The sequence below is a fragment of the Anomaloglossus baeobatrachus genome, chromosome 8, assembly GCF_048569485.1.
Source record: "Anomaloglossus baeobatrachus isolate aAnoBae1 chromosome 8, aAnoBae1.hap1, whole genome shotgun sequence".
In the NCBI taxonomy this organism is placed as follows: domain Eukaryota; kingdom Metazoa; phylum Chordata; class Amphibia; order Anura; family Aromobatidae; genus Anomaloglossus; species Anomaloglossus baeobatrachus.
Genome location: NC_134360.1, coordinates 149,779,785 through 149,794,165, shown reverse-complemented (window position 1 = coordinate 149,794,165; position 14,381 = coordinate 149,779,785). Strand labels below are relative to the sequence as shown.

At 43.9% G+C, this 14,381-nt stretch overlaps 1 protein-coding gene across 1 annotated transcript in view; it reads right to left on the bottom strand.

The window, feature by feature from the left end:
• CFH (complement factor H) overlaps nucleotides 1-14,381 on the bottom strand; it is a 1,163,637-nt gene that overhangs the window by 1,019,615 nt on the left and 129,641 nt on the right. The window contains exon 5 of the mRNA XM_075322035.1: nucleotides 8,409-8,597. Coding sequence (XP_075178150.1) covers nucleotides 8,409-8,597 — 189 coding nt within the window. The remainder of the gene's footprint in view (nucleotides 1-8,408; nucleotides 8,598-14,381) is intronic.

The following is a 14,381-nucleotide window of genomic DNA, read 5'->3' as shown; positions in this document are numbered from 1 at the left end:
CGATCAGTTTTTGGCGACTTTTCAAAACAGTAGAAAACCGTCCAAATTTACCCTATTTTATAAATTGCACCTGTCAATTAAAAGTCATCTATGGCTACAATAACTTTTTTGGCCACACATGTGTTTTCACTTTGCAATATCCACCCAAGCTTTTTTGTGGAGATTTGAAAATATTACATTTAGTGCACATACACTGTGTTGAACTTGTGCTTCTGGAGACATACAGCCCATAAATTGTTAAGTTGGCTTTCCTCACTAGCAGCAATGCCAAACATGTGGATGATACCTGCAGCTTAGGCACTGTGGGGCACAGAATAGAGGGCTACATCTGGATTTGGAGGGTGGGAGCCCTGTCACTTTTCCAGAGTCTTTGTTCTACCAATTTTCCAGTGCTAGATGATGGACCTGTGTGAGGACCTGTGTTTTGTGCAAGATACAATAAGTGAGGGATTTTATTGGTAACATTTTGGGGTACAGAATATTTTTTTTGATCGCTTTATGTATAATTCCAGGATCACATTCTTGTGTTCTACACTAAGCATTTACATCCAAAATTGCAATTTAGATGAACCATTCTTCATAGCAAGCCAAATATTCACTTTGCGCTCCATTTAGCATCTTTTCCCATAGTGTCTTGTTTTTTTAGTTATGCACGTATCTGTGGCAGACCACACTTTTGTGGGCTAAAAAAGTTCCTAAAATGATTGGACACCATCAGAACACAGGCCAAACAGAGTCTTAAGTGACTATCTGCCTCATTATAGTAAGTGGTTCAATTGAGGGTTTCTTGTGAATAGTGTTTTTTGGGGATGAACACAGAAACCCAAATGTAAGTGATTGATGTAAGACCCCCAGACGGGGGTGGTGCAGGGAGGGGGCAAAGCCCCCTTGCAGAATTATAGTAGAAGGGAGGAAACATCACCATGCCCACCAATGAAGCCGGTCATATCCACTGACCAAGCCGTTAATGCCCAAAGTCCTTCTAGCCACTGGCATTTAGGCTATGTGACCGCACCGCTCTCAGCAGTTTAACCCACTGAATGATGCAATCAATGCGATCACAGCATTAAGCAGGCAGGGAGAGGAATCACTTACCTCTTCCTGGTGATTGGGTCCCTGACATGTGATGACAAGGACCCGATCCCTGCCATGGTAACCCTGGGTCATCACCATGACGACCCAGGGTTACTGATCAACGGATCGGCTTTTCAGATCAGGGCACCTACATCACCAGAGTTTCCTCCAGCAAGATCCCACGGTAAAGATAACAAGGCCTGGGAGGAGGGAACCCCGGTGATGTCACAAGATGAATCAAGTTCATGCCGGTGGATCTGCAGGAAACCTCGGTGATCCTCCGGCATGAGCACTATTCACCTTGTGATGTCACTCAAGTTACCTGCGGTCACAGGTGAACGTCCAGCTGTGACCGTAACTAACCTGAGTGACATCACCGCTGATTGCAGCGTTCGTTCATGTTTCATGATTGTGGGCTGTAATTTCAGATGTAGCAGAGCTAAATCGTTGTGGGACCTCGTGTAGATTACGTCGGACCTTTAGAGGTATTTTTGGAGTTAGTAAAGTGGTGAAAGAGGGTGTTTGGTTTTTTTTTATTTCAAATAAAGGATTTTTTTGGTGTTTGTTTACTTACTTTAACTTACAGATTAGTGATGGGGGTGTCTCATAGATGCCTGCCATTACTAATCTAGAGCTTAGTGACAGCTGTGGGCTGCTATTAACCTCCTATATTACCCGACTGCCACTGCACCAGAGCAATTGGGAAGAGCCGGGTAAAGCGTCGGGCTTGTTGCATCTAATGGATGCAACAGTTCCGGGGTGGCTGTAGGCTGCTATTCTTAGCCTACACATGGTCTCCCCAGGCTGAAAATACCAGCCCCCAACTAGTGGGCTTTATCATGGCTGGGTAATAAAATTAGGAGAAACCGCATGCTGGATTTTTTGTTATTTATTTAAATAACTTTTTATAAAAATGCATGTAGTTCCTTTTATTATGATAGACAGCTTAGATAAGCGCACGACTGGTGGCTGCAGCCTGTAGTCGTATCTTTATTTGTGCTGGTATCAATACAGTTGGGGACCCAACATCATTTATTTATTTATTATTTTATAGCAAGATATAGACTCAGAGACAGCGCCTGTGATTTCAACCAATCACAGATTCTGTGTGGGGGCGGGGTCTGACTGCAGGCAATCAGATACGCCGGTATGCGTGAAAAGCAGTGAATATTCATTAAAGAATATTCTCGGACCCAGAAGTAACGCTGCAGCAGTGGGGATTCGGCAAGTATGTATTGCTTTCATCTTTTTGCCAGCCAAAGATCGTACGATTTTAACATTTTCTACCGAGGATCGCTCATTTCTGCTGCAGAGAATGTCACCACTGATCACTCGGCTCACTCCAGTCGTAGCCTGAACTTCACAGCGTGCAGTCATACTCTATGGCTGCTTGCTGTGATTGTCAAATGTAGCAGTGCTGGAAGCATTGTGGGACCTTGTGTGAATTACATCAGACCTGGAGGAGTGTTTTTGGGTTAAGAAAGTGGTGAAAGAGGGTGCTTTTTTGTGTTTTATTTCAAATAGAGGATTTTTTGGATGTTTATGCTTATTTCTTTTCACTTACAGATTAGTAATTGGGGTGTTCCATAGACACCTGCCATTACTAATCTAAGGCTTAGTGTCAGCTGGGGGCTGAAATTAATTACTTTTTACCTCAATGGCCACCGCACCAGGGCAATCGTGAAGAGCCAAGTAGAGTGCTGGGACTGTCGCATCTAATGGATGTGGCAATTACGGGTGGCTGCAGGCTGATATTTTTAGGCTAGGGAGCAGCTTAATAACCATAGGCCTACCTATTCTGAGAATACCAGCCACCAGCCACCAGCTGTGAGGTTTTATTTTGGCTAGTTATCAAAATTGGGGGGACAGCACACCTTTTTTTTTAAGTATTTATTTATTTTACTGTACAATATGCCCCGCCCACCGGTATCTGTGATTGGTTGCAGTCAGACAGCTGTCACTCAACGTGGGGGTGCATCTGAGCCTAATGAGCAGCCCGGGAAGAAGAATGAGAGGCCGTGGGAGCAGTGTGGCAGCCGCCCTGTTGATTCAGTAAGTGCAAAAATTAAAAGACCACTGCAAAATTTTCAGTTTTTCTGATTTTTCTCTTTATAGGTATATTTTTGAGTACAATGTAAATTGTTGTTTATTGTATAAACTACTATTTTCAGAAAATTAATACAACATTTTTTTGCTAGGAAATTTGGAGACATGTTTTTTGTCAGTAGTTTATAGAATAAAAGAACAATTTACATTGTACTCAAAAATATACCTATAAAGGGAAAAATCAGAAAAAGAGCCATGTGCAGAGCGAGAAGCAGGCTGACAGTGAGGGTATGATTGCACTTGCGTCTCACATTGCATCACATGACACTCTCAGGACAGGAGCACCTCAGCTGCATGGAAATACATGCAGCCGACCCGCTGCTGTTCGGAGATTGTGCGCCGTGATGCGATGCGACTCTCACACAGTGACAATCAAAGTTCAGTTAACAGGACCTTTGATGACGTCATCGTCATGTGACCAGTCTGTAAAGCCTGCTTTACACGTTGCAATTTCGCATACAATATCGTATGCGATTTGCAACGCCCCCATCGTATGTGCAGCACGTTCAATTTGTTGAATGTGCCGCACAAACGATTAACGATGTGGGCGGCAAACGTCCACTTCCTGGAGTGGGAGGGACGTTCAGCGTCACATCGACGTCACGTGGCAGCCGGCCAATAGAAGCGGAGGGGCGGAGATGAGCGGGACATAAACATCCCGCCCACCTCCTTCCTTCCGCATTCTGGGCCGGGAGCCGCAGGATGCAGGTAAGATCTGTTCATCATTCCCGGGGTGTCACACACTGCGATGTGTGCTACCCCAGGAACGTTGAACAATCTGACGTTCAATTCTAGAGAAATGAACGATGTGCGTGCGATGAACGTATTACCGTTCAATCGCAATCGCACGTACCTGTCACACACTGCAATGTAACTTACAATGCCGGATGTGCGTCACTTATGACGTGACCCCGCCGACACATTGTAAAATATATTGCAGCGTGTAAAGCGGGCTTAAGTCAATGTCTGTACAACATTCACACCAGATTGGTCACATGGCTATAATGTCATGCAAGGTCCTTTAGGCAGTGGTGCTTACTGGGGGGCACGTCAATGATCGAATGCGGAAGCAGAAGCGGCCAGGAGACAGAGTCTGCAGGATGCGTCGAGGGACCTGTAAATATGATCATAATGTTTTTTAACAATGTGCTTTTTTTTTTTACAGTCCCTTGACCTGAACTGGACCCGATCCGTAACACGAGCTTCCCAGAAAAAGCTTGGGATCGGGATCGTGTACACAATCACTATATGATCAGTACAATCCCCGATCTTTACAGTTCGGGATCGCCCATCACTACTGATGTGCACATTCCATGTATTCTATTGTAGAATAAATTCTGGGATTTTTATGTAAATGGATGCCATTACCAATCTGAAAGCCCAGGTGCTACAGGAGTACTCTTTTAGCATCTTCTTGGGAAATATAACTTGATTGGCATAACTTGTTTTAATAATTTTAATAGAAGACCATAGAACCAACAACTTGTAATGCAATTTTTCCGGAGTTCCCTAATATCCCATATTTGGTCAGAAATGACATAATGTGGTCACAGAAAAGTGAAGGAACACTATTTTGTCATTGTGAAATGCAACTTTGGCAGAACATTTTGCGGGTGTTTTTGAACTGTTGCCAGAGCCTTAAAACATCCTAAAATGACTGCATTTCCCTTTTTTTTTTGTTGCACACCTTTTCCGATCACACTATTGTTATCCCTAGGACCAGCCGTTTAAAACTGCAAGCGGCTCGCACAGGGCTGAGCACCAAGCGTACCTGTCACGCTATGAAAAGTGACAGGTGACAAAAATACATCAAAACAATGCGACAAGTAAGGGGGAACACCGGGGACAAAATGACAACAGTGGGCCCTGGCGCTAGTGAGGGGGGTAGATGTGACACCTCCTATCCTCACCTGCAGCTCTCCCTACTCTCCCAACCAGGCCCTATACAGTCTCCTCAACTGTCGCCGAGCAGGAACCGGAGACCCTGAAAAAACCCTGAAGTAGCCCTGGCTAGTGCATTGGCAGGTGGGGACACTAGCCCCACCATTGCAATAAGATGACACAAGGAAAGGTAAGACACACAGGTGAGATAACAACAAAAGGATAACGTCCAGCTTCTGGAATACTCCTTCACAGCTACTTCCACCAAAAAAGCCAGAATACAAATGGATTTGTATAATCAGCAAAGATTGCTGGGTAACCCTGCTACTTAAACACAAAGGGGCATGGCAACAGAGCAGCTACGGCTGACCTGCACTGCAGGAAAGCTGCTAGTAGCAAAACTCACATTAACTGTTCAGTACCAAGAGAAACAAAACCACATTTAAATGTACAATCCCAGATGGAGATGAGAGGCTCCAATCCAAAAGATGTCACTAGTCTCTAAAAACAGGGAGACAACCGTGACAGTACCCCCCTTTAACAAGAGGCCTTAGGATTCTCAAGACTGGTAATATCATTCACCTAAAAATATGAACAGCCCCTCCAGTTACCAGTAGGAGACATAACACATTTCTGGAGCAAAGACCTGTAGACTATGTCATGGGTATTAAGTGCTGGTGTTAGCTCCAGCCAAATGGGCATATGGTTAAGAATGTCAGTAACTCTAAATGGATCAATAAATCTCGAACATAGAGCCCCAGATGCACACTTCCACCTGGTGTTTTTAATGGACACCCACACATAGTCATTCTTCATTCTTACACAGGCATGGACGTGAACATTTATTTCACGCATACAACTGGTAGTAGAGGAAAAAGTCCTGATCAAACCAACAGTAGAGGAATCTCTTCAACCGTTCAACACCTTAAGGGTACTTTACATGCTGCGACATCGCTAGCGATCTCATTAGCGATGTGAAATGGATCTTTCGAGATCGCACATGCGTAAAATAACCTATGTGCGATCTCGAAAGATCGCACTTGTTATCTAGAATTTCACATCGCTAATGAGATCGCTAGCGATGTCGCAGCATGTAAAGTAGCCTTTAGTCTTATAGAAATTGCCCCAACTGACTACTTTGCCAGACTGTCGTCAATCACAGGGTTGTGCCTCTTCAACCAGTGAGTGGGCAGACCCTACAAGACATAGCAGGACAGATATTCACTATGTACTGAGCCCACTCGCAGTGTGATGTTAGGTACAGTATGAGTGAACTCCTCTTTGGCTGAGCGGAGCTGAGTTGATAGTCTGTACCCATGATGAAGCTGGACCAGGTGATATGGTGCCCCATCTGTCCCTGTGTCATAAATTTTGCAATGCCATTATTGTGTTCTTTGAGTAATCCTCCATTACTATTTATGGGATTGTTCATGGGTTCATGGGTGGTTTCCTGTATATTATATATTATATGATGATTTTGTCTATGTAGATTCCACCGTAGTTCTACTTGTATGGCTTGGCATCTGTGTAATCCTGTTTAAATACTGTTGTTATTATTCTCCTCATATTTATCTTTTGCATGATTGGCACTTTATAGGGATGGACTTGGTATCATCTGTTTTTATATACATGTGTTTGTCTTTATGTAGGTTTTTTATGTGCTTTACTAAAAAAAAAATGAGTATTTTATATTACTGCCTGGAGGGAGTGCTATGCTTATATGCTAAGTGCTGTTTTTCTTTGTTCTGAACCATTTACTTAGCATTTCAGCACCCGCTGATATTAATTACATTGTTATTAGGAGCTGTGTGTTCTTGCCTTGTTTTGTGATACAAAGTTGGGCAACAAAAACTGCAGTCATTCAAATCACATTTTTTAATTGATAAAATCTATCCATTTAGGTAGGATATTATGTATTGTCACTCAATGCCACCCTTAATTGTATTTCTGCGGTTATTCTAGTTATCTAGGTTTTTTTTGCCACATCAATTGTAGGGAACTTTTGTATTGTTTCATTGACAATTTATTTCTATGCCCATTTGAATTTAATTATCGTTAATTTTGATTCAGGCTGTGGTCGATTACTCTCTATTTGCACATTGGATAGTAGGGCTGGGAGTTTTTGGTGGAAAAATTATTATTTTTCCAATGGTCACCCATGATTAGTTGACTCTGGGTTATTTATACTCCTTTTTGCGCCTTTGTGTAGTAAGCTATCCTTGCAAATTACCGTATATCAATTAAAAATTGTGATTTGAATGACTGCAGTTTTGTTTGCCCCTCTGGATATCAGGATCCCAGTTTGGATATAGTAAAACTCAACAGGCGATTTTTTTTTTTTTTTGTCTAATCTTCACCTGTCTACAACCAGGGGACCCACAATGTGTCAATTCTGTGTGTTTGTCTAGTGCTGTGGTTGTGCCACTTTACACCTTGGTTTTGTGTATTTGGCCTTTTTAACTGTAATACTTCAGTCCCTTTACTTGGGGTAAATTGTGACTTCCGAGGCTTATTTCATTAAGGTATAATTTAACCCTTTTTCTCTGTGTTCTATAAGTTTAGTTAACTTATGTAATGTCTTTAATGGACACCGCATCATGAAGGCTTGCACTGATAGTCATTGACACCACTAGATTTAGTTTGTGTGTTATAAGCAGTTTAAGTTTACATTCATTATTTTTTTTATTATATTCACATTATTACATGATCAATAATCATTCTATCTTCTTAATATAAAATCTGTTATCCTTCCTATTTTATACTATTTTTAAACGGAATGTGTTGGCAGGTTTTTGCTATATAATCTGACAGCAGCATAACAGGGAAAAAGAGCCTGATTCCAGTGGTGTCACTTACTGGGCTGCTTGGTGTAGTTTTGATAGAATCCTTGTTTTTCTAATGTAGACCTCTAATGTAGACCTGTAATGTTTTGACAGAAGACTTCTAAGCTGTGTATTACCCCACCTGCACAAATGACTGGCAGTTTCCTGTTTACACACTGCATGGTCAACAAGCTGCCAATCAGTGGTGGGAGTGGGGTTACACAGAATACCTTTACTGCTTTGCATGTGAGACCTAGTGAAAATCTCTGATAAAAAAAAAATGTATTGAAGCTACAGCACATAGCCTAAGTGCCACATACCTGTAATCTGGGTCTACACTTCTACATCATGTCACTATCAGATTAAATTGCAATATCCTTTCTAGGTGGCTCAGCACTAATCATTCCACATTACTGTTTTGTACCTTATTTCCTAAAACTCATTAAAATTTATGGTTAAAAATATTAAATTAATTACATCATTCTGCTCACAGAGCCCCTTTAAATAAAATATTTCACCTCTTACCTGTACATATTGGTGGTTCCAAATTCCACTTTCCATCTGACATGCAGAAAATCTCAGAAGCTCCATTTAACTTAAGGTTTGGGTTTTTGCACTCAAATCTAACCACTTGGCCAACAGAATATTCATCATCATATGAAGTGGATAAAACATTGAGATTGTCTGATCCTTCAATTGGTGGACAGTTCATAACTGAAAGAGATTAAGAAACATTTTCATTTTCAAAGTTTCCTCTGTAAAGTAATACTTCCTTCACCCCTGGGCGATTTTCTATTTTCATTTTAGTTTTTTCCTCACCTTCTTTTGAGAGCCATAACTTTTTTATTATTGCCATATGAGGGCTTATTTTCTGTGGGACGAGTTGCACTTTTGAATGACACCATTCGTTTTACTATGTAGTGTACTAAAAAACAGGGAAAAAATTCCAAATGTGGAGAAATTGGGAAAAAAAGTGAAATTCCACAACAGTTTTTGTTTTTTGTATTCATCATGTTCACTATATGGTAAAACTGATATGTCGGTGTGCTGCCTCAGGCCGGTATGAGTTTATAGATACCAAACATGTATATTTTTACTTTTATCTAAGCGGGGGAAAAAAATTCTGAACTTTGTCCAAAAAAAACCCTGTGCTTTTGTTGCCATTTTCCGAGATTCATAGCGTTCTCATTTTTCAAGTTCTGGGGCTAAATAATGGTTTATTTTTTTCGTCTTGAGCTGACATTTTTTAATTATACCATTTATGTGTAGATGCAATGTTTTGATCGGCTACTATTTCATTTTAATGCAATATTGCAAAGACCAAAATTCCGTAATTTTGTTGTATGAATTTTTTTCTCGTTATACCGTATATCAATCAGATTAACTGATTTTATATAGCGACAGACCAGGCATTTCTGAACCCGGCAATACCAAATATGTGTATTTTTCATTGTTTTATTTTCAATGTTGCAAAAAGGTGGTAATTTGAGCTTTTAGGGTTTTTTTTATATTTTTTAAAACGTTTTTTAATTTATTTTACTGGTCTACTAGAGGACTTTATCACTTCACAGTCCAATCGCTTGTCCTGATCAAAGCGATGTTTCAGCATAAAAAATAATCAGAAGCTTCCAAAAACATGACATCATCATATGGGCTGTCCCATATTGTAACATCTTTTGATGTTTATTGGTAACATCTGAGTTAATTAGAGACACACCTTTGGATGTATTTTAATGCACACCTGAAACACACTGCTTCTTTGTGTAGCATCATGGGAAAGCCAAAAGAAATCAGCCAAGATCTCAGGAAGAGAATTGGGGACTTGCACAAGTCTGGATCATTCTTGGGTGCTATTTGCAGAAAGCTCAAGGAGCCTTGTTCATTTAAACAATTAAATGCAAGTACAAATAAGATGGGGATGTCCATCCATCTTACCCCTCAGGAAGGAGACGGGTTCTGTGTACCAGAGATGAACGTGCTTTGGTCAGACATGTGCATATCAACCCAACAACAAAAGCAAAAGACCTTGAGAAGATGCTGGCAGAAGCTGGTAAGATTGTGTCATTACCCACAGTGAAACGAGTACTGTATCAACATGGGCTGAAAAGCTACTCTGCCAGGAAGAAGCCATTACTCCAAAAGAAACATAAAAAAAGCCAGATTAATGTTTGCAAATGCACACAGGAACAAAGCTCTTAATTTTTGGAGACATGTCCTGTGGTCTGAATAAACTAAAATTTAACTGTTTGGCCATAATGACAATCATTATGTTTGGAGGAAAAAGAGAGAAGCTTTGAAGCCTAAGAACATCATCCCAACTGTGGGAGTGTCAGCATCATTTTGTGAGGTTGTTTTGCTGCAGGAGGGACTGGTGCACATAACAAAATAGATGGCAGCATAAGGAAAGAAGATTAGGTGGCAATACTGAAGCAACAGCTCAAGACATTAGCCAGGAACTTAAAGTTTGGGTAAAAATGAGTGTTATCAATGGACAATGACCCGAAACATACTATCAAACTGGTTACACAGACAACCTACAAGGCGAAATACAAACATGGCACATTACACCAGTTCTGTCAGGAGGAATCTGGCAAAATTCCTACCAACTATTGTGAGAAGCTTGTGGAAAGATATCCAAAACGTTTGACCCAAGTCATACAGTTTAAAGGCAATGGTACCAAATACTAATGAAATGTATGTAAGCTTTTGACTTTTCAAATAGTAATAAAATTGCCTTAAAACTCTCTTCTCTCTCTCTCATTATTCTGGCATTTGGCAAATATAAATAAGTTTGTTTCTTAATTGACTTAACATGAAAAAGGTTTAGTCTGTCTTTATGTGAGACTGTGAGAAAAACATGTAGATGTGTCTTTTTAGATAGTGGACTGTATGTAGACGTCTGGTTTCAGCTGTATATATATATATATGTAAGGCCCCCTTCACACGTCCGTGATACACGTGCGTGTTTGGTCCGTTTCCGTATATACCGGAGACCCGGTCAAACGTGCACCAATGTTAATCTATGATTGTGGTCACACGTGCGTTATTTCATTATGTCCGTGTGTGCGTGTCCGTGATCCGTATGTGTTTGCGTTTTGCACGGATGCATGTCCGTTATCTGCACGGAGCACGCACACGTGGACACAATGAAAGTCTATGGGTATGTGCACACACGTTAGTAAACACGTATGCATCTACCTATAGTCCGTGTCCGTTTGGTGTTTTTATTTCTAGTGATGTCGGCTATTCTTTCTATTTCTGTGTATGTCGGTCAATCTCCCTGAGTCCGTCGGTCGGTCTCTCTGTCTCTCTGTCGGTCTCTCTGTCTGTCTGTCCCTCTGTCACAGTCTGTCAGTCAGTTTCCCCCCCTCTCTCATACTTACCGTTCCCCGATGACCGGCGCGGCACTGCACGGCAGTCACACTGCTGCGGCGGCTTTTACTATTTTGAAAAAGCCGGCCGCTCATTAAACAATGTCCTATTCCCTGCTTTCCCCGCCCACCGGCGCCTATGATTGGTTACAGTAAGACACGCCCCCACACTGAGTGACAGGTGCCTCACTGCACCCAATCACAGCAGCCGGTGGGCGTGTCTATACTGTGCAGTAAAATAAATAAATAAATAATTTAAAAAAAACGGCGTGCGGTCCCCCCCAATTTTAATGCCAGCCAGATAAAGCCATACGGCTGAAGGCTGGTATTCTCAGGATGGGGAGCTCCACGTTATGGGGAGCTCCCCACCCTAACAATATCAGTCAGCAGCCGCCCAGAATTGCCGCATACATTATATGCGACAGTTCTGGGGCTGTACCCGGCTCTTCCCGATTTGCCCTGGTGCTTTGGCAAATCGGGGTAATAAGGAGTTAATGGCAGCCCATAGCTGCCAATAAGTCCTAGATTAATCATGTCAGGCGTCTCCCCGAGATACCTTCCATGATTAATCTGTAAATTACAGTAAATAAACACACACACCAGAAAAAATCCTTTATTAGAAATAAAAAACACACACATATACCCTGGTTCACCACTTTAATCAGCCCGAAAAAGCCCTCCATGTCCGGCGTCATCTAGGATGGTCCAGCGTCGCATCCAGCTCTGCTGCATGGAGGTGACCGGAGCTGCAGCAGACACAGCCGCTCCGGTCACTTCCACGCAGCTAATGAAGACAGCCGCGCGATCAGCTGAGCTGTCACTGAGGTTACCCGCTGTTACTGGATCCAGTGACAGCGGGTAACCTCAGTGACAGCTCAGCTGATCGCGCTACTCACCTCATTTGCTGCGTGGAAGTGACCGGAGCGGCGGTGTCTTCTGCAGCTCCGGTCACCTCCATGCAGCAGCGCTGGAAGCGACGCTGGAGCATCCTGGATTACGCCGGACATGGAGGGCTTTTTGGGGCTGATTAAAGTGGTGAACCAGGGTATATGTGTGTGTTTTTTATTTCTAATAAAGGATTTTTTCAGGTGTGTGTGTTTATTTACTGTAATTTACAGATTAATCATGGAAGGTATCTCGGGGAGACGCCTGACATGATTAGGGGTAGTTTGGTTTGGGGATTTGGTCCGTGACGCCACCCACGGTTTGTGGTGAGGTTGAGGCACCACCGCTGCTATTGACGGGGATCCCGGGAGCAATGGCAGCGAGCAGCTGGGATGTTTCTCTCCCCTCAGTGGGTAGGGGGGTTGGTGGTCCCGGGGCCCGGTGAGGTAACGGGGAGGCAGGGTTGGCAAGGTGCAGGGTCGCTTGGACTGCGCAGCACGGTGCCGGATGGCACGGTAGTACTCACTCAGCCACAAATGGATGCAAAGTCTCTGGTAAACCAAATGACTGGAAGGACGGGTCCCGCAGCCGGCTGCTGTGGTTTCTCCCGGACGGTTGGTGGTGGCTGCCTTTCCCTGCACCTTTGTGTATATTCGGTCCCGATAGCTTCCCACCGGTAACCCGCTCCCCAGCGTGTATATGTGCCGGAGGAGCCCTTTTGCCCGCAGGCTCTGGCCCTGGGAACTCTAGCTGTGGCGGTAGCTGTATTTCCCTTTTGCTGGTTGGACGGTTGCCTTCAATCGGGTCTTGGCTGTTAGGAAACCCCTGGGGTTCCAGTCACTGATGGATTTGACCTGTTTAACGGAGACTCCAAGCCTGGTCGGGGTCCGCAGGCCCTGCCGGTTTGTGCTGGCTTCATTTCGCTCCCCGGTTCGGTACCGGCGGGCCACCGCCCGTCCCCGGTCCTACGGTTCTGCGTTGATTTGCCTCTCCTGCAGACGGCCACCACCGTCTGCCAACCTTGCTCTTGGTGCCCGGACCACGTACCTGGACACTGTCAGATTGCTCCTCTACTGCTACTTCACTCTTCCACTTCCGTAAGTGCACTCTCCACTCTCCTGTACTGAACTGCCTTTTTCCTGCCTCCAGGACTGTGAACTCCTCAGTGGGTGAGGCCAACCGCCTGGCTCCACCCCACCTGGTGTGGACATCAGCCCCTGGAGGGAGGCAACAAGGATTTTGGTGTCTGGCTGATGTGCCTATCTCGGGGTGGGGGTATTGTGTTGTAGTCCCTGGCTAGTCCAGGGCACCACATTTCAATATGTTTACTCACTTTTGGATGGTTGGTGAGAAACCCGGGCGATGCTGAGATTACACCAGGTGGAACCAGGAATTCCTGCAGGCCGTTCTGAGGGTAGCTATTAACTTGCCTTCCTTGCACTTCTTTTGTTTCGGATCACCCCTGACTTGCAGTATTGTGGGATTCATCCAGGGAAAGTTGCTACTGCCTCTCCTTCCCTTTCTGGCCCGTTTGCCGGCAGCGTGAACCAGGTGAGATGGCTTCTGGCCCAATCTCCTTATGGGTCCCCCTGTTGCTGCTAAGGCTCGAGCTCTGTATCTTTGGTATGGCTCTAGGACCTGTCCCCTGTGCATGTCCAATCACCAGCAATCCCTGTAATTGACTGCCTCTCTTTAGGTGTCTTTCAGGCTGACTTTCTGGTCACTGTACTCCCCTGCTAACAGTTACCACACTTGCAGGGTCTGTCTAGCGTGGCTGTACATCTGCTTCCTTCAGCAACTTCTGTACACTCTGCTCACAGACTGGCTGGCTCCTCCTCCTTTCCTGTCTGCCACTGCAACCTAGCTTCCTGGACCTCCACTACACCCCTTGCTGAGAATTGAAATCTAACCTCCTTAGAGGCTACCCAAGGGTCCCTTCTAATGGTGTGGGAGACCTGGTTGCTATGTGTCTGTGTGTACACACCTCATTCAGGCCTTTGGAATTACCTGGAAGCACTGTCCCAGCATGGGTGCAGTACTCAGTGGTGCCTGACAAGGTCAGGGGCGCCACAGTGACATTGAGGCTTTCCTGACTGTCTTTCAGTGGGTGGCAAACAGGGAGAAACTGCCCCCAGAACAATTAGCAGAGGTACCAGCACCACAACTTAATTGGGAAATGCAGAAGGCATAATATTACCTTGCCCTGTAGGATTCCCATACCTCCCAACCGTCCCAGATACAG